General features: G+C 34.1%; 1 protein-coding gene across 2 annotated transcripts in view; it reads left to right on the top strand.

Moving 5' to 3' along the window:
• LOC108364266 (uncharacterized) overlaps positions 1-21,803 on the top strand; it is a 37,102-nt gene that overhangs the window by 14,349 nt on the left and 950 nt on the right. Inside the window, exons 2-4 of one of the 2 annotated variants that reach the window (XM_017617872.1) lie at positions 8,383-8,706; positions 8,894-9,071; positions 9,191-9,294. In XM_017617872.1, coding sequence (XP_017473361.1) covers positions 8,383-8,706; positions 8,894-9,071; positions 9,191-9,294 — 606 coding nt within the window. The remainder of the gene's footprint in view (positions 1-8,382; positions 8,707-8,893; positions 9,072-9,190; positions 9,295-21,803) is intronic. The other variant, XM_017617880.1, reaches the window with a different exon arrangement.

The raw sequence follows: 21,803 nt of genomic DNA, 5'->3' as shown, positions 1-21,803 counted from the left end.
TGCTAGAGTAGATTAAAGTTCATAAAAAATAAGTAAAAAACACGTAATTTTAAGACGTTGCCATTATTCGGAGGTATTGACTTAAACGATTTTTCTTTGCTAGAATGGGTACGTGACGATTTTTTGTATTAACAGACATTTTTAATATTTAGGGTAAGCCAATTTTTGTATGTATACAAGATATGCAATATATTAGAGAGAAATATGTTTAATGTTTATAAGCAAAAAGTGCTGTAAAATTGGCTGTGAAATATATCTGTGATCATAAGCAATAACCGCCTAAGTCGACTTAAGAAACATCTGAGTTATATATGCTATCGTATTCGTAATCTGATATGCATATGAAAGAGAAATATATTTTTTTCAATCAACAAAATCTATCAGTTAACAAATGCTCCCGTTATACTTTGATACTGGATCAAAATCTTTTAAGAAACCTCAAAGAATTGTTATTAAACAACTTAAAAGCAGTTGTGTTTTAAATTGTTGTTAAGAATTACAAATTAAATTAACGGTAATCTCCAATTTTTATATGATAATTGAAGTCGGTTTTATTTTTGCTTAATTTTTTCTTGTATTAACCCATTTGCAATATAGGTCCCCTTTGGTTTTATAATGCGTGGTCATATACTCGGCTGAAAAAAGTTGTATTCCCAATCATGTTTTTTTTTATTCCATAAACCAAAAGTATGGTCTCTTATCTGTTGAAAAATAAAATAAAATAATGCCACTTTTATGCACTTTGCAAAATAATGTGGTTTTGGCAGATGCATCAAATCATTTTTTTATGTATTGTTAATGCCATAAGATCTGCACCATTCATTCATTTTCAAAAATGAGAAAGCACATTAAATGCCTTGTCCTTTAAATGCGTAATAAGGGTCTAATTTTTTGAAAAGAGTTACAGTTGGTAACTTTTAATACAAATTATTTATTAAGTCAAATGAGTTATTAAAAGGTGGGTATCAATCGAAAGCGGGTTTAAAATGTGGATTTCTTAATTACATCTAGGAGGGTTGCCACCTGTTTAAAAAATTAAATTCCATTTTAATTTAGGAAATTTGGTGACTGAAATAACTATCACCATATATATTGGAATCAGACGAAAGAACTTTAGGGTAATAGCTTGCAATTATGTACATATTTTGAAGAGTGTCGCCACCTGTTTGCAAATCGAATTTTATTAAATTATAAAATATTTGTATATATGAAGCATTCAAATATTTATATCAAACGAAAGGGTTACGTCATCGCATTTGTTATTTTATTACAGTATGTAAATACTACTTTGGTATTACTGGACCCTTGAATTAGCTTTAAGGTTTCAGGAATTTGTTTATTCGTCACTTATTTTTGCTAAATATTTTAAGTTTGATTTTTGGTCTGACACCCATGTTTTTATACATATTCCAGTTACCCAAGTGTATAAGGTGGCAACCCCTTTAAGTGCAGTTTAAGATTAAAGTATTTTCAAAACCATGCCGATTGATACCGTTATTCTAATATCCAATTCCTTTACCTTATTAAATAATTTTAATCAAATTTTTTAACAAACATCCACAGACTAATCCCTGTCAGCTGACACCTCACTTTTGAAAATGGAACAAACTATATGTATGTACCTATGTAAAAGCAACAAGAATATAAATTATGAACTTCGGACTGCATTTACAGAGAAAGTATGAAAGGTGCCAAAAAATAAATTGCGTTTTTGAATTCAGCATCCTCAAGTTCACAAGAAACAAGTTTTCATTTATACCCGTCCATAATTGTATTTTTGCCAACATTTTATATGCAGCCACAGCGCTGTGCCGCGGTACAATTCTGAAAAACGTCTCGATGGGCCGGTTCGGGACTTAGTAATTCAGTTTCGGGATAGACGGGATCGGGATTAAATATTTAGTCCCGTGCCCATCTCTAGTTTGTACATACAGATATCAAAATGAGCCAAACATGTATGATTTCAATGCTGTAATCGATTTGTCTTCAACTGGCCGCAACTTGTAAAGAACAAGGACGGTAATAGTTATGAGTAAAATAATTTAAATCAGCATTTAATTATTATTTTATGGTTTTTATTTTTTTCGCTCAACGGAAATTATTACTATTTGATTTTTATTTTTTCGTTCACAAATAATGAGTATTTTATGATTTCTTTTTTTTTCGCTCAGAGACAAAAATTATTATTGAGTTTTATTTCCCACATAAAAATAATGATTATTTATATTTATTTAAAAGGCCATACAGACGCAATCTAATGAATTTTTGACTTGAGAATTTTGAGAGCTAATCCCTTTATTAGGGTGTCGGCACCTCTAAAATGTATACGTCGGAAAGCATGCTGGTATAGATCTAAGAGTTTTTTGAAGGATCATTATTATGTAAAGTCATTCGTAACAACCAAGAATATCATTGTTTTATTTAAAGTATTCAGCATTTTGCATTTAATTGTTGATATAATTTAGCACAACTCAAAGAAAAGTCGCATACAATCCACCGAGGTATAAATAAAAATTTGTTTAAAACATTTAATTAACATCCAGATTGCGATGAATATTGAGAAAAGCTATTATGAATTATGAATTATTTTGCAAAATTATAACTAAATAGGGGAGCGAAAGGTATTATGGACAACATAAGGAAATATTTATGTATAAAAACGAAAATCTGTGTTTTTTTCTCATTTTTAATGGATAACACAGCCCAACAAAAATAAAAAAAAATTTTGGTGCGGCAAATGTTGAAGGTGTCTTTTATGGACTTTTTTGTGCTGATCCGTAAGCGAATCCATCAGGTCCAGATTTTGATAAAAACGAGGTCAAAGTGACAAAAACTCGCGTTTTTTGCATTATTTTAGAAGCTCTAGCAAAAAAAAGGAGATAGAACCTTACTCGCTTAAATTAAAGCTAAAATATGGACTACTATCTCTGAAAATACAATTGCTGCACCTTGACTTGATGGTCACTTATGGTTATTTCGTTTCTACCAAAAAATGTCCCCGTTTGGTTGCCCCTTTCTCGTTTAGTGTTCGATCCTTAATTAAAGGCAAAGGGTGAGAAAATTTTTTATTCTTTTCTTAAAATGTCACACTCCTGTAGGGTTCATTCTCTGCCCTGTGAAACTTTGTTAGGGGAGGTGGTTGCCCTGAAAATCAGATGGTTGTTTAAAACGACAACATTATGAAATGCGTGAGCTAGGCAAGGACAAGAAGGCAAAGACATGCCTTCTTGCAGGGTTCAGTGTAACATCTAACACATTTTGCTCCGGGGGACGACAGCATTTTTTGGAAAAAAGGAAATCACCATTAGTCATTTGTTATATACTTTTATTTGTTTTTTTTTGTTTTAGAAAAAATGAGGAACAAGATGAATCAAATTTTTGAGCATTTATTATAGGTTTCAAAAAGAAGTGTCATTGAAATTGATTATTGTGGTATACCAACTGTACATTGATTTCTTGTAAATATCGAGCCCTAACCGCCAAAATAATGTAAGCGACATTTTTTTTCCAAATTTTCTTTTTGATGCAGAAATATTCCTAAAGCATCTAGCCAGAGTAGATATTCACACACCCGTGAACTAGCTCCTCCATAGTGCAATATGTTAGATTTAAGTTTACTTAAGCGCACTTACACGATATGCATTTGCATATGTAAATACTACTTTTTAACCAATTTCACAAAAAGGAGAAAGGCTATCAATTCATTGGAATATTATTATTTTTTATTATTTTATTTTTTATGTATTTTGCCGCATAACTTTGGACCACGTTAACCGATTTCTATAATTCTTTGTTTAAAGGAAAGGTGTTACCCCACAGGTGGTCCCATTCTGATTTGGTTTTAATCCGATCCACGGTGTAATAATAACAAGGTGTTATCAATAACTTAACCTCACTTTTTCGGTAGGATTATTCCGGTTACGCATTTTAATGTAGTAGAAAAGGTACTAATTATTTACTAATTTTAATCCGTTGGTGCATACTATTTCAAATGAAATGTAGAAAAGTGTATAATTACAGGCTTGTAACCCTGAATATATGTTTGTATCGGCAGCTCCACATAGCTTGGACAAATATAGTAACTTTAAAAAAAGTAAAGGCAGTAAAATAAGGCAATTTCCTATAAGACTGTAAATGATTTTTTAAATAAATCAAAACATATAAATATCGATAATATAAGCGAAATCGTAATTTAACCATGCAGCCACTGTATTCTAGTGAATCAGTAGCTTATTTGGCTCGATATTATGACAATGCAGCAAAAGTTATTTAATATAGAAAATCGCCTTTCCGTACGATTTTTGGGAACGTCTTTTTCCATTGATAACCACCATATCTTTTATTTCTTTAGATTTTGAGGACAAAAATTATACAAATCCAGCAATTTTAAATATTATCACCGTTCTGAAAACACCAAGTTCTTTAAAAGTCGCCATAAAAAGAATTACTAAAATGGAGTATTTTAGATACTATTTCCCAACGAATAGTAGTATAGAAATTAAGGTCGACTGCTCCGAAAATAAGCATGCTTTGTAATCTAACTTAATAAAATGTTGAGGTTGCATTCTTAAATACTGATCTTTGAAATTTATTTAAATTGAACCTTTCACAGAGAAAGGGTTCATTCAAAAACGTCAAAAAACAAACCATCATTCACTTTTATTTCTAAACCGCGCTAGCAGAAAAAGTCTAACTTACGCAACTTAGTTGAAAACTAGCATCAATATGTCCTCTCTTCATTAGCAATAAACATACATAATTACATATGTGTATATATGCATATGCATGTTTATCTCTAATGCGTCTGCATTAAATTGACTAGCGGCTTATGCATTTTGTCGCCAGAGCACTCTGGCGCGACGCAACTAATTGCTCTTCAAGAAATTCACAAAACCACAATAGACACATACAAACCATCTACATAGAAACATATACATATATAAGCGCACTACATTTGCATAGACAACTACCGTCAGTCTGGAGAATATTAGTCCCCAAAAGGTGCAAACGCGTCACAGACATTTTACTCGCCTGCATTTCGCCCGAATGTTTGGGAATTCAGCATTCGGCAATGCAGTGAGTGCAAAATGATAAGGCCATGGGGCTGCGCAATCAGGGTTGCCATCGACGAAAAAAAAGTTACCATCCACTTGAAATAAATCTACCAAACATGGAAAATATCTACTAGCATCGTTTTTAAATAAAACAAAATTCTTTCGTTATTTTAATAAAAAAAAAATAAAATTAAAATTGTTGAAAGTGATGAAACTAAAGGCAACAACAAAAGTTCGTGATATGAAAAAACTTCAACTGGTGTTATTTTAGACAAATAAAGTGACTAAGACACGGCTTGGTGATTTTTTTTTAATATTCACAGTATTTTCTAAGTAAATATTTTTTTGTATAAAAATATTGTTGCCGCTTTAACCAAACACATTAAAATCAAGGATTTAGGCTACGGCTTTATTTAAAAGGACAGTCCTTTATTTTAACCCCTGTCCTTTATAATTTTTTTTCAAAATAAAGGACGCCTTCAGTCCTTTATTCCTTAAACTGTCCTTTAAATCGGCTCTGCATTTTTCAGAGATAAATTTTTAAACCCAGAATATGAAAAAATAAAACTGTCCCTTATAAAATATAATGAAAACCTTCGCCAGTTTGTTTCGCACTCCACTTAAGGGTTTCTCTTTAATCCGTAATCTTTGTACAATCTATAAAGTACAGGAAAAGTTGTACCCAGGATCGTGTTGTACGCTGAGTTTCCAGTTCCACTGAAAGAGAACAATAAATCCCCTACTGCACAGTGGTTAAAAACTGGCATTTAATGNTTAGCTTTAATATTTACTGATTTATCGAAGATTTTGTATTTCTCTAAATTACCGTTATATGGGATATGAGCGTGGTTATTGTCCGATTTTTTAAATTTTCCGCCATTTAGTATGCTGCACCAAGGCCAACAACTGTGCCAAGTTTGGAAGAAATTGGTGCAACGGTTACCAAGATATACACATGTATCCATAAGTAGGCGTGGCTACACCCATTTCCCAAAAATTTATAATATTCTTATTTTCCGTCTGAAAATTATTGTAAATATCAATTTTGAACGAATTATCTTCAGTAGTTACTAAAATATCGCAGTTTTCGTATTTCTTGAAATTACCGTTATATGGGAAGTGGGTGTGGTTACAGTCCGATTTCCCCCATTTTCAATACCAACCTACCTACAAATTTCGTTGAGATATCTCAACTTTTGCTCGAGTTATCGTGTACATGGACGGACGGACAGACAGACATGGCTTAANTTTAATCCGTAATCTTTGTACAATCTATAAAGTACAGGAAAAGTTGTACCCAGGATCGTGTTGTACGCTGAGTTTCCAGTTCCACTGAAAGAGAACAATAAATCCCCTACTGCACAGTGGTTAAAAACTGGCATTTAATGTTCGTAATTCACTGGATCCTTAATTTTTCACTTAATATGATTAATTTTAATTTTTTTTATGAATGCTTACGATATTTACACNTTGAATAAATTAGCTTTAATATTTACTGATTTATCGAAGATTTTGTATTTCTCTAAATTACCGTTATATGGGATATGAGCGTGGTTATTGTCCGATTTTTTAAATTTTCCGCCATTTAGTATGCTGCACCAAGGCCAACAACTGTGCCAAGTTTGGAAGAAATTGGTGCAACGGTTACCAAGATATACACATGTATCCATAAGTAGGCGTGGCTACACCCATTTCCCAAAAATTTATAATATTCTTATTTTCCGTCTGAAAATTATTGTAAATATCAATTTTGAACGAATTATCTTCAGTAGTTACTAAAATATCGCAGTTTTCGTATTTCTTGAAATTACCGTTATATGGGAAGTGGGTGTGGTTACAGTCCGATTTCCCCCATTTTCAATACCAACCTACCTACAAATTTCGTTGAGATATCTCAACTTTTGCTCGAGTTATCGTGTACATGGACGGACGGACAGACAGACATGGCTTAATCGATTTCTCTATTTATTCTAAGCATTTATGTATACATTTGTCTATATCTATCTCGATTCGTTCTGGCTGTTACAAACAACTGTTATGTGAACAAAATTAATACACCCTTGTGTACAAGTGCGCTCGGGTATAACAATTGTATGGTTCTCCCCAAAAAAAAAAAAAATACACAAATAATTTGAAATGTTATAAAAAAATGTTCACCAATATAAATACTTTTTTGGTTTTAAGTAAAAATTGGGTGAAAAATGAAGGCTCCGGTGGATTATGAACATTAAATTCCAATTTTGAACCACTGTGTGCTGGCATCGTCGTAGTCCTTGAAAATGATTTGGCTTAATTTTTCGCTAGGGCATTGGAACTTCGACAATTAAATAATATAATTAACTGGTAAATACTTGATTAAAATTACGATATGGGTAAGATACTTTTATCATACAAGTTGTATGTACGTATTCCCAAATCATTTTGAAAAAAGTCCTTTATTTTACGTTGGTTAATTATGGTCACCGTAATTTAGGCTATATACAAGGTTTGAAAAAATTCAAAAAAATGTTGTCTAAATTTCGAACTTTTTACCAATCTAAATTTTTTCTACCAATTGTGGTAACAATTTACCAAAGTGGCAACCCTGTGCTCAACGTCAAGTTGAATGGGTAAGTGGTGGTGTTTGTCTGCAGAACTAAGAGTGGGTGCAATGGTTCTGCAGCGGCTCAGACGCTGTAAGTAGCTCGAAGCTGGCGATGATGACTCATCGTGCATCACCGCACCTGCCTGCTGTTTTATTTTGATGAAGGGGCTTAGTTTTCTTTTATAATATAGGCACCCATATTCAACTCAAGTATGGATAGGTATAACCAAGTATGAGTACGCACATAAGCGTGTTTGCTTCACTTGGCTGCAGTGGGAGCTCTTTACTAATAACCGGAAGATATTATCACTTTGACTGCCGACGACAGTTAGGGAATTAAAAATATGTGCGCGGGGAGTGACTTGCTGATGTCGAAAGTTTGCTATGTGACTGTTAATTACTGAAGAGCTTATGTTGATATCTAAAATATTGCTGTGGCAGTGACAAATTCTCTTCTAAAATCGACAACTTTTTTTTATTTCAAAAGTAATTTTGTTGATAAATTACCACAATTTGGAGCCGTTTCATTTATATTTATCCGCTGCTGCCCAACCTGCCTTGGCGCATTGCTCTCTTTCTCGTGCCTCTTCAATTGAAATTTATGCGCTTGTAATGTGTTGCAATGCTGCAATTTTTATTACTGTAAGCCTATGCTACTTGCATTCGATGAATTTTACATCAGCTCAGTAGCTTTTAGGAGATTTTTTCTCATACTGCTTCTTATACATGTTTCTCTTGTTGCAGGAGGGCAAACGTGGCTATTTGGAAGGCCTTGCCGCTCACTATAGCAAACAGATTAATATGCCGTACGAGGACGTGTTGGACGCAATTGAAGAGGTACGCGTCTCCAAGTGGAAGGAACGGCATGTGCGCATCTCGACAGGGCACACGTTGTCAAGGCGAGCGGGTGGCAGCAGCAGTGGTGGTGGTGTCAGCGTCATGTCTAGCATGATGGGCGGTGGTGGCGGTGTAGGTGTTGGATTCGGTATGATTGGCGGCAATATCGCAAATCAATCAACCTTGCCAACAAGTCACAGCCAACCATTGTATGTGCCAGGGAAGTATTCGGTACGTATACGCCGTGTAGGTGCTAGAGGCTGTTGTCGGTCGGCGTTGTTCACATTGCAAGCTTAAATTGAAATTTTCGTTCTTCATTTTTATTGCATGCACTCTATCAAATCATGTTGTTGCGTTTATGTTGGCCATTTTTTATTTCAACTAACACTATTTTTGGTATATTTTTTGGTATCTGAAGCCATCTAGTTGCCTTACGAATCGTGAGGAGAATGAAATATATAGCTATACACAAAACGATTTGGCAAATCGCATGGCCCGAAGTGCAATTGATTCGAAATCGGCGGTTAACCTGAATGGCATGCAACACAGTTATCCGGGCGCCAGGCGGAATTTCTTTTATGAATTCTCGGCAACAGGTAGGAAATGAAAATACTTGTTGTAATGTTTGGAAAAATAGGTTCTACTCCTGTTGAGATTGAAAAATGTTAAATGAATATGCGATTAATTGAAATACAATTCATCTGCTTGAAAACAGAGGGACGCAATCGGAATAAAAGGCGCACTGTGTTCGCACGTTTCCTTAGCGGCTTGAAGCAAGGCGCAGAGGAAAATAGCCCTAATGAAGGAATGCAGTTGAAGGTGAGTGAAATACTTTTATAGAAATATTTATGTGATATATAAATATGCAAAACGTGTTTAACCTGCATCCATTTAAGGCTAAAATATAAAGAATTATACATAATTCTAAAATTATTTTGATGCTGGAGGAAGGAATAAAAATTATTATTAAATATCAATATATTTTCTTTAATATAAAGCTAAAAAATCAATTCAGAAGTCAATAATACAAACGCCAAGCATGTACATATCATTACTGAATCAATGAAAGTTGCTAAGCTGCGGTTTAGGAACAAGATTTAGATAAAGGTTCACACAAGGATGAAGGTAAAGTTGAATAGGTAGATGAAGAGAAGGATTAAGAAAAGATATACAAATTCAAGATATGTAAAGATAAAGACAAAGATGAAAGTGTTCGCTTAGCGGTTGAAATTCAAACACTAACATTAAGGAGAGTTGAGTGAAAGATGACATAAATGAAGGGAAACATAACGTTACAAAACCTTGCATAACATAATAAATCTCACTCCTCAGTTTTATCATTTTCTCTATCTCTATGAATATTTCCGCCTCTGCCTTTGTCTTTATCGTTCTTTATCTTTTCATTTTTATCTTTATCTTTTCCTTTTCCTTTGTCCTGATCTTTATAACAATTATTTTCTCACCCCCACATTTGTCATTATATTAAAGATTTAAACTTGAGTTTCTTTACTTTTATTTTAATCTGTACCTTTATCCCTTTCTTCTTCTACACATTCAAGTTTATCTTCTTCATTGTTTAAATCTTGCAGCCGTATTCCCAAGCCAATGAAAAAACTCAACGGCTGACTATTGTCTTCACTGCTACGCCTAATACTACATATGCCGCAAATTTATTTTAGACTCTCCACTGGTCAAAGTTGTCATTGTTATTGTACATTTGCCTTGATGGAGTGGGGTCAGACTTAAGAATTTGTTATGAAAATCGAGTCGGAGCTTAAGCTCACTTCTTACGCATGAGGCACAATGTTTATATTGTGTTTTTATTTGTGTTAGTGACAATAGTCATACTATGAATTTTGCCAGTGTTGTAAGAATAGGGCTGCCAAAGCCTAATACGCTGACTAGCACATTTATTTAATTCAGTGTCAATATTAAAGCATACATTTAGGAGGTATTTCCATGCTCAACCATGCACATGTATGCCACTTGTATTGGTGTCAATTTTGGATTGTTTTTTTCGCTTTATATTAAACTTATTTGAAATTTGAGTAGTTTTATATGTGTCTACAAAAATATACCCAGCCAGCAAGAAAACGTACATTTTACGAGCATTATGTTTCACGAGGGGTTCTCGATCGGCGGAAACTTAGAGAAAAACTCGTAAACGATAGAGCAAAAACAAAATAAAATAAAGAGGCTTGTAGTTATTTGTCAGCACAAGAAAAAACTTTCATTCTGTTGGAAAATTTTCTTGAACCACAATATTTTATAATATATAATATTCGCATACGAATGCTTTTTCGATCCGTTTACGACTGTTCATAGGCGATCGACAATTTCAAGCGATAAAGTACTCGAAAACGAATCTTAAACGGCTATCATAAACGACATTTTAGCCGGTTTTTCTTCGAGAAAATATCCAGTTTGGGGTTCGTTTACGATGATTTTACTGGCTGGTTATATATAGATATATATATGTGTGTAAATGTTTTCATTTCGAAGTTTACCCATATGTATATTTAATTCTAAATACTAATTGAATTCAACACACGGGTTTGGTACAAATAACCAGAAAATTTATGCATCGAAAATTAAGGGCAATCGTAATTTTTGTATACGCTGATCGAGACATTAATTTCCGTCAACGCTTTGTTAACTGCTTTTCGGTTTTGCTTATTGTTCATGAATTTTATCGTCCGAACTTTAAATTGCAACACTTTTTAACAACTTCAGGTAAACAAAAAAACTATAATGCTTCCGGTTTACTTTCGTTACCTGCGGATGGAAAGAAACTGCAGTGTGTAGTAGATAATGATTTTCTTTTAATTTATATATTAATGTTTATTTTTTATTAATATTTTTTATAGAATATTAATATTTATTTCTACTTATTAATATTTTTTAATACTTTTTATTTAATATTTTATATATTAAGTTAAAGTTCAAAACTTTTATTGCGAACTAACATCTCCTAATAAACTAATGTCAAAATTGGAACCAGCTTCATCATTTAGCTGGGTGTTTGACAGCTACCACAAGCGGTTACTGAAAGCAAGTGAGTTTCGTGTTTTCTTGGACTTTGAGGACTTTATTAGTTGGGAGGGATAAAAATACTTGAAGAAAATACTAGAACTAATGTATAGCAAATGTTGGGAATTAGAAAGCTATATTTTCCAAAAAACTTTTCTATTCAAAAATCCACTAGATTTAATACAAAATGTGGTGCTGCCTTAGGTAAAAATGCCTAAATCTATTATCCTCAACAACCGCTTTATTAATCCCTAAGTAAGATGTTGAAAAGTTTCGAGATAAGATAAAAACCCTCCCATTTCGCAATGTCGCACTATAAAGCCTTTTGATGTTTTCGTTGCAAAAATCATAACTTCTGAATCAAGATAGATTTTTTCAGAATTTAAATTGCACAGTTTGCAACAACAACTTAGGCCCTTATTATGAGCTGCATTCGATTTTCGATCTTCGCTGGCTATCGAAGATCGAAGATCGAAAGTGAAATTCGTATTATGAGCTATGCAGGCGTGTCGAAATTTTCGTTGAGTATCGAATTTTCTGTCGAACAGAATTTTGCTTTCGATGGTGTAACGAAGTGTTAGAAAATTGTGAAAAATGTATGATTTTGTATATGTTTTCTTACATTTTGGCGGCTAGACACTAATTTTAAACAATTTTTATTAATTTCATGCAGTTCTAACATCGTGAATACTAAACACAAGCTCGAAAGGCTGGTTTTACTTGTGAAAGAAAATCCCAATGCTCTGTTGGCACGATCTCTGAGAACAAAATCGTAGCGCTGTTGATAGTTTTAAAATATTTTAAATAGATTTGGCTCACAAACGCCTCTTTAGATGGTCGGAACTTTTTAATGAATCTGTAGACAAATTTCTTAAATATATTTTATATCAAAATATATTCGAAAGACTAATAAACTTAAACTCTCTTAAACATTTGCTACTCCTGGCCAGTTTACTAAGCTCTCATCCTCTGACGAATCGTTGAACCAGAACTCGTTGTACTCATTTTACCACGTTTTTATAAAATTGCTTTCTTTTTTACTTCATTTTAATTAGAACAAATTTGCATAAATATGTATAAGCACACTATTTAGTTTGCTCGATTTGTAAACAAAGCTTCTCAGCGGTGAAAAATATACTATTGTGAACAACCTAAACGAGCGAAATTCACAATAGCGCTATTCTTCATCGAATGAGCGCCATAATACCAAATGAAAATTCGTTCGCTCAGCACTTTCGACCACAGTAGAAAATCGAATGCAACTCATAATAGGGGCCTTAATCTTCTTTTAACCGGCTAAACTATTTTGGCGGAGTTCGAGCAAAGCACGCCAGTCATTTCTCTTTTTTCCCAACTGGCGAAAATCGGTCATGCCAAGTAAAGTCAAGTGCTTCTCCATTTGGTCTTTCCATCGCACTGAGGACCACCCCTTACGTTAGCGCTTACACATATTTTAATGTTTGGCCGAGCTGCTCCTCCGGTTTGGGGCGTCCGCCTACGAATGTTTTTTCACTTTTTAGATTTTTATGATCAATATCAAGAAAATTTCATATGCAAAAACCTTTTATTTAATTCCAGCTCAGAGGCACCGTGCCACTTGATAATACCTTGCAACCTATGTTTAGAAAGCTGGCCCTCGTTAGTTGGCGCCACTGGCGGGATCGCTTTTCTTGTGGATTGGGGGGAGCACACTTAATTTCCAGTTGCCGGACATGCGCTCTTCCGAGGGCAATTGTGCACAAGAATATTGTAACTTTGTTTACATAACGGGTGTTTGTAACAGGCAAAGCGAATCGAGATAGGTATAGGCCAATGTATATATAAATTGTTAGAATGAAAAGTGAAATCTATTAAGCGGTGACTGTCTGTCCGTATGTACACACTATATTTCGAGTAAAACACGAGATATCTTAACACAACTTGATACGTGAACTTCTTTTCAGGACGGAGTGTATTGAAAATGAGCAAAATCGGACAATAACCACGTCTACCTTCCATATAACGGTAGTTTTCAGAAATACAAAATCTGCGATATTTTAGTAACTACTGAAGCTTATTCACTCAAAATTAATATTTACAATGATGTTAAGACGAGAAATAAAAATATTATAAAGTTTTGCGAAATAGGCGTAGCTATGCCCTCTTATGATTACATGTGTATATCTTGGTAACCGCTCCACCAATTTCTCCCAAACTTGGCACAGTTTTTGGTCTTGGTACAACATACCAAATAGCTGAACATTTAAAAAATCCAACCAACCCCATATCCTATATAACGGTGATTTAGAGTAATTCGAAATCTTCGATAAAGCAGTAATACCAAAGCTAATTTATTCAAAATTGATGCTCGCAACAATTCAACAATACGTTTATGATACAATTTTGGAAAATAGGCGTGGCACCGCCCACTTATGATCTCATATATGTATCTCGGTAATCGTTCGACCAATATGTACCACACTTGGTATGGTTATTGTGCTTGCCACATAAAAGCAAACCTTGGAAATTATTTAAATCGCACTAAAATTATGGCCACTTTTCATATAACAGTAAATAAAGGTGTGATTTCACAGGTGGTCCTATACTAACTTGGTCTAAATTTTATCATTGGATCATGAAGGAGATAACGAAAGTCTTAAACTTTTATATGAGAAAAATTACTTGTACTGTACCCTTTGCAATATTTCAGTATTCTATCTTCAGTAGTTTACGAATTACAGAATTAAAACTGCTAAATATGCAAGATCTGTGCACCGTTCGTATGTAAACATGGACATTAGAGTATAAATTTAAACACTTGGGGCGTAGGTTGCCCTTGTGTCAAGGTAGATAAGTAGACAAAATTTCTTTGTAAAAAATTCGAATTTTATAAAACGTGGAAAATGGGCGTGATATCGCCCACGTACAATAGAGCACGACATGAATCGTCTGGTCGATATCGTCTTGAGATTGTCTTGCTTAGTGAAAACCAAAAACTGTTTGATCGTTTGTGCGATATCGTCAACTCGATTCCAAATTTGCTTCAGGTTTTGACCATTATGAAATTATACCAGGTGTAGTAATAAAACAGCTTTCAAGCATTATTTTCTTAGTTCTTTTGACATTCGGCTGTTTTACACAAATTTTTTCAAGAAATTTTCAAATAAGAGAGTGTCAAATCATTCTTCTCACACTTATTACTACACCTGGTATAATTAGGGATGCAAGCGATGCATTGATGTTTTTGAAACATCAATAATATCGGTTCAATTTTCGATGTTTACAATTTACTAGCATCGGGAAATTGACGATACATCGGTGAAAGTTCTACCGATGTTTTAAACACCGACTTTAAGGAGAGTATCCGACTTTCCTTCGGTATGTTTGACTGACCTTAAATTTATTATTCGTTCATAATTTTTTGTTATGAAAAATGTCATTGAAATCAACAATATTTTACAAAAGGTAGAAGTTATAGCTGCTATTACCTTTGTAAATTATTTTTACTTTTCCACAACATTTTTCATAAAAAACGGCCCAAGCTCAATAAAATTGTTGGATTCATTCTGAATGCTAATAACATAGCTATTAAAACATAGCCAACAGGCCCTAGAAACTTCAACAAGATCAGGCTTAGGATCTTTAGGCCCGAACGTCTTTACGATGGTATGCATTTTGATTCTAATAATAGAAAGGGTGTAGAAAGGATAATAAAATACAGGAAAATACATTCATAATTATTAAAGTGTTCAATACTGCTTTAAATTTAACTAGAAATTAAAAAATCGCAAACCATCGGAAACCATCGATATATCGATGTTTCTCTGGCGATGTATTTTAGCTTCGACGTACTTTTCTCCGATGCATTGAAACATCGATGTATCGACGTTACTGTTCAAAATTTGCATCTCTAGGTATAATTTAACCATGTGTTTTGACTTGGTGCACATATTGCATTTGGCATTACAAAGCAAAATATTGCCAGGTGTATAAAGTTCGGTTTTGCCCGAACTTGGACTTCCTTACGTGATTAAGCAAAGATAACCTAACCAAACAAGTCTTTAAGAATCCGTAAACTTACTAATCATTGCTATTTGCATTAAAAGCGAATGTTGAAATTTTGAAATAAACTGGACTTGATTTTCCTTTGTGCCACACCTATTTATAGCAAAGGAGAAATTGGGCCGAAATGTTCTAATACTTATTTTCGCTTCTTTTTTCAATTTTTAATAATTTTTCTTTTAATTTCTATATTTTTCTAAGTAAATAGCCCGTGTGTTTCCTATGTTTTACGGCTTAGTTTTGTCAATCCATTTCTATGTTGCTCTTTTAATATTTAACAGCCATTTTTTATATTGTTGCTTGTTTCACTGTTATCTTTGTGCCACAGGGACGTGTTTATTTGTATTTGACACAACGTCTGCCCGAAATACATGTATACTTACATATTTATCGTTCCCCATTTGCTAACTCTTGTAATTTGCTTTTGTTGCTTTGACTGCTGTACGCTGATGTTTTGTATATTGTCCTTTGCGGTTTGCACTAAATTTTTATTTCATTCTTGTTGATTTTGCTGCTAGTGACCACTTTTTTGCTTACCATAGTAAATATTTTGTTGTATTTTTTCACCTCGGCGCTAAGGTGCCGGAAAATGCGCTTTGAGCACGAGAAATCAACTTGGACTTGGTCTGCGTTTCCTACTACGAGTACACTCTTCCAACATTGTTGTCTTCTTCACAGTTGCTGTTGGCGGTACATGGCAGCAATTTAATTTCTAAAGCTACTCCATTTCAGTCTCTTTCGCGGGAGTTCCCTTTGTAGCGGCCTTTCATTTTCATTCACACTGGTTGGTATTGTTCTTGTCATATTTATTATTGCTACTATTGTTGTTGCACTGTATAGTCACCTCGCCTGCATCCTGTTGTTGTATGAAGCGAAAGAAAATCCAAACAGGTGAAGGTGCATAGTTGCTAAAGTTGAATTAAACTGTATAACAAGTGTTGCGAATTTTGCAGTATGAGTGAAGGAAGAGTAGTTTGTTGTTTTAAAACTGTGCTTAAATGCCATGGAATTTTGCTCATTACGTGGTCTGCAGCGGAAGTATTAGTTGGAGCATTTTTTTTTACATTTTCTGGTTAGTCAATTTGTAGTACTCGTTCTTTTGGTTTTTTTCTTTCAATCTTTATTTGAATGGCGGATCTTTCCCAGCGGCTGCGGCATCAAGTGAGTATCTCAGTGGACAAGTGGGATAGCGAGTGAGTGAACTACCAAAGCTGCGGTCGAGAGACCCAAGTGTTTAGAAACGTTAAAATAAATGTGCTTCTGCTGTTGTTTGCTTGTTTCAGGTGTCGCTTGGATTATTATTTTTATCGTGTTTTAACACTAATATTGTGTATGGTCGATTTTATTTCCCTTACAAAGTTTCCCTATTCCACTGCCTGGAGAGGGCAAATACAAAGCTGATCTCATTACTTAGTTATTAGGCCTTCTTTATAATAATGTTTGTGACAAAGAATTTTTAAGTGGCTGTTGTTGAAATAGTTTTTTTCTGTAGCTGTTGGAAGGACTACAAGAATTTAAGCGAAAATTGCAAAATAAAAGAAATTAGGCCTTGCGGCTTAAATGTGAAAAGAGAACTCCAACAACATCGACAGGGTGTATCGATTTGCATGGACATGGGGGTTTGCATTAATCGACAAAATTGACAATTATTAAAGTCTTCAATAAAACAACATGAAAGGCCCAACAAATTTAAAGCAAAAAGAAGAATTGCGCTAAAATTTGTAACAACTTAAAAGTATAAACAGCGATGCCATCGGGTAATATTTGCCACAACATTTTTCCTAGTAAAAAATTAATCGGGAAATTATGCCTATTCGTGATAAATTATCTGCTAGAGAAGTGAAGAAACAAAACTATTTTATCACTCGTCGTCGAATTTGGCTAAGTGTAATCTCATATACTGCAGTATGTTTTAATTTCGGCAGTGAAATCGATCCTTTTACACTTTAAGGTTAGCCACTCGACAATATTCTAATATGTATGAGATTCTTTCCACAGAATCAGAACATCAAATAACGGGTGATTTTTTTGAGGTTAGGATTTTCATGCATTAGTATTTGACAGATCACGTGGGATTTCAGACATGGTGTCAAAGAGAAAGATGCTCAGTATGCTTTGACATTTCATCATGAATAGACTTACTAACGAGCAACGCTTGCAAATCATTGAATTTTATTACCAAAATCAGTGTTCGGTTCGCTTTACGTCCGATTTATGGTCTACATAATCGACCAAGTGAGCAAACAATTAATGCGATTGTGACCAAGTTTCGCACTCAGTTTACTTTATTGGACATTAAACCAACCACACGAATGCGTACAGTGCGTACAGAAGAGAATATTGCGTCTGTTTCTGAGAGTGTTGCTGAAGACCGTGAAATGTCGATTCGTCGCCGTTCGCAGCAATTGGGTTTGCGAAACACATTTCGAACCGAACACTGATTTTGGTAATAAAATTCAATGATTTGCAAGCGTTGCTCGTTAGTAAGTCTATTCATGATGAAATGTCAAAGCATACTGAGCATCTTTCTCTTTGACACCATGTCTGAAATCCCACGTGATCTGTCAAATACTAATGCATGAAAATCCTAACCTCAAAAAAATCACCCGTTATAAGGGTTTTTTGATCCATTTACATAAATTCAAATACATATTGTAGCGAAATAGGTGAAGACCATCAAAGATATGTCGGCAGGTGAACGGAGTACGCCACAACCTCAGGGGCAGTGTTGCCAGGGCTTCGGCATGAGAAAACGTCCCTCTTTATCTGAAAAAACGTCATTTCCTACCCAAAAACGTCTTTTTCAAATGTATGCACAAAGAATTGTTCTTATTAAACTTTTATTGTATGCAAAGGTACATATGTGCGTAAGGTATAGATATTAAAACATCATTTGCTCTGTCACATTTAAAATTCATTCTAAACTGGTTTGAGATCGTTAATATAAAAATCATTTTATACATGCACTTGTGATCAGCTGATTAAGTCATCGATTTTGGCTCTTTCTTTTTTGTTTATTTAATGTTTATTATTTTTCCATAAAAGCCTAGCTCATTATATAACAAACAAAATATAAATCCACATTTCAAACTATGTGCTAAAATTATAAAAAATCTGATTCAACTTTTTATTCAGATTATGCAGGTTGATAGCCCATTAAATTTCAGGGCAATAATGTGCAAGTTTTAAGATGCTAAGGAATCGCGTTGATTTTTAATATTTTTTTTTTCTTGTAAATAGTTGTTTAAGTGGTATGTTGTCGAAAATGCTAAATTACGTTCTGTTAAGAAATGTTAGCAATATTTCAGTCTTTTTACGTTCATTAAATTTGCAATAAGGGCCCCATGCGACTAATTGTGTAATTTGCTTTATGCGCTTAAACAAGGGTTAAGTCATCTGTGTCCAAAAATCATATATTTTTTTGAAGCATCTGTTGTTGTAAAACAAAGCTTGTAAAGATTTATTAGGAGAATAATTCAAAATCAGTTCTACTTACAAGATTTAGTAACAGAGAAATATTACTGGGAAGTTAAAAAATGCAATTTTTTACACAAAAAACGTCGAAACGTCAACAGGATACAAAAAACGTCCAAATGACGTTAAAAACGTCAACCTGGCAACGCTGCTCAGGGGTAAGGTTAATACTTGTGCGCCAAGCCGCCCCAGCTTGTCCTTAACTTGTCGGCGTAAAAAATTATATTGGTGATGTTCTGATGTTGTCGTTTTTTATATTTATTACTGATACTATACCCTTCGGGTGATCCGGTTTTACAAGATTTGACAGCTAATATAATTTCAGGTTTGAAAACTAAGCCAGTAAATTCATTGGATTGAATACCCACATAAAAAATTTAAAAATACATACACAGTACTTGTTTCAAGTGACAGAATTCTGAAACGAACATCACTCTAACATAATATTTGGTGTTTATCATAAGAAGCATATGTCTTTTTATTAAAAATGTCCCTACACTACTTGATTTCCCGTCCATTTCTTAAATCAAATGGACTATATCGTTTTATACCCGAGCTCATTTGTGCACAAGGGTATTATAAATTTGTTCACATAACGGTTGCTTGTAACAGGCAAAGCGAATCGAGATAGATATAGACAAATGTATACATAAATGATCAGAATGAAAAGAGAAATCGATTAAGCGGTGACTGTCTGTCCATCCGCCCGTCCGTCTGTGCACACGATTACTCGAGTAAAAATTGAGATATCTTAACGAAACTTGGTACGTGCACTTCTTTCGGGCGTAGGACGCATGCTATTGAAAACTATATAACAGCGATATTTTAGCAACTACGGAAGATAATTCACTCAAAATTGATATATATATAATTGAGAAAGTGATATATATATAATACATTTTTGGAAAATCGGGCCACTTCCACTTATGGTTACATGTGTATTTCTTAGTAACCGCTGCATCAATTTCTTCCAAACTTGGGACAGTTGTTGGCCTTGGTACTGCGTACCACATGGCCGAAAATTTTTAAAATTGGACAATAACCACGCCCACTTACCATATAACGGTAATTTAGATAAATACGAAATCTTCGATAAATCAGTAAATATTAAAGCTAATTTATTCAAAATTGATGCTTGTAACAACTCTTTACCAAGAAATACGTTTATGATTAAATTTTGGAAAATGGGCGTGACACTGCCCACTTTTGATCACATATATGTATCTCGGTAACCGTTCTACCAATTTGTACCAAACTCGGTAATATTGCATAAATGTTTGTGGTTTAACACAATTTACACGAATTTTAGCACGAAATCATTAATTTTTAATTATTTTCTATTGAATTGACAAATAAATTTTATTTCCGACACAAAAAAGTAAACAAATGATGATTTCAAAACAGCAAGCGCCTTACAATATTGGGCGCTTCGATTCATGAAGCTTTTATGATTAGGGGAAAACATGATTTTGAATAGTAATGTACAGAGCTTCATTGAAATACATACATGTGTTCTGCATAAAAGCTTTATACTTTAGTATGCCGAAACGATTACACTACTATGATTAGGAGCTTAATGTGCGGAGTGCCTTACTTGTTTGAAGCATTTTGGTTCCAGCTGAATCGGACGATATCTTTTTTGGAGGCCTGGGGGCAGATTCTATAACCACGTAATAACGTGTGATATGAAATATTTTTACGCCAACAAGTGCGATATCGATCCGAAACTTGTTGCTAACTGGTTAGGTCTCCCCCCTGAAAAGCTTCTGCATCCGATCATTTTCTTCATTAATTCATTCATTTCATTTCATTTTTCTTGAACCTTGGATCGACTAAGGTTAAAACTGATAAAATAATATTTCCCTGTTGCGATAAGTTCAAGTGTTTTAGCCGATATCATATAAGGTCGGTGTTATGCAGAAATTTTGTTTGGCAAACTGCGTGCAATTGTTGTTGCAGCAAACTCGGAGAGAGCGAGTTTGGCGACTCTCACAGCAAACTAATTTTGTTTGGTCAAACTGCAGCAAATTCGGTGTTGTCATATACAAAAATTTTAAATTTTGCGCGTTATGTACATCTGAAATTCTCATTTCGTGTTGGCAATAGCCATGAAAACCATAATGAACGTGCAACCCTGTGCCAAACTCGACATAACCACCTCCGAGCAAACTAAGCAGCCGCCATTTAATTTGGCAAACAAAAGTTTGTCTGCATAACACCGACCTAAATTAGTAATGCAAGTTTTTGCTAAACCTGAAATGCATATAATGGCGAAGGTTTAGTGTAATGAATCGGTATCGGATACCGAAAGGAAGTATTGGGTACCGAAATCTTTTTTAAGTAGTGGGTACCGAGTATTGGGGACAATTCAGCACATCACTAATCGCCCTTATTCTCGCCGCCCTAATAGGCCTTTCGCACGAGGCGATTTTTCAGGCAACAAAAGTTGAATGCGGAGTTGAATGAGAAGTTGAAAGTGAAAAAGTTGCCATCCCTATTCAGACGAGGCGATTTTCGATTCAACTCGAATTGTTGTTTACATTATTTAAAATGAGTTTAAATCGCCAAATTTTATCAATTGGCGTAAATTTGGTAAGCCAAGCGTTGGTATAAGTGCTTTTAGCGAAGCTGAAAGATAAAATAAGAGTAAAAAAGTAAAAAAGAAAAAAAATATGTATACACAACAGTGTTGGCATTTTTTGGTACAATTGTACTTGTTTGATACAATTTCATTTACAATATACTTTCCTACTACGCAGTACTTTTTAATACAATTTTGTAAT

This window comes from Rhagoletis zephyria, unplaced genomic scaffold, assembly GCF_001687245.7.
Source record: "Rhagoletis zephyria isolate East Lansing unplaced genomic scaffold, Rhagoletis_zephyria_1.1 Rzeph_scaffold_00031, whole genome shotgun sequence".
Taxonomy (NCBI): domain Eukaryota; kingdom Metazoa; phylum Arthropoda; class Insecta; order Diptera; family Tephritidae; genus Rhagoletis; species Rhagoletis zephyria.
This window is presented reverse-complemented; position numbering and strand designations above follow the sequence as displayed.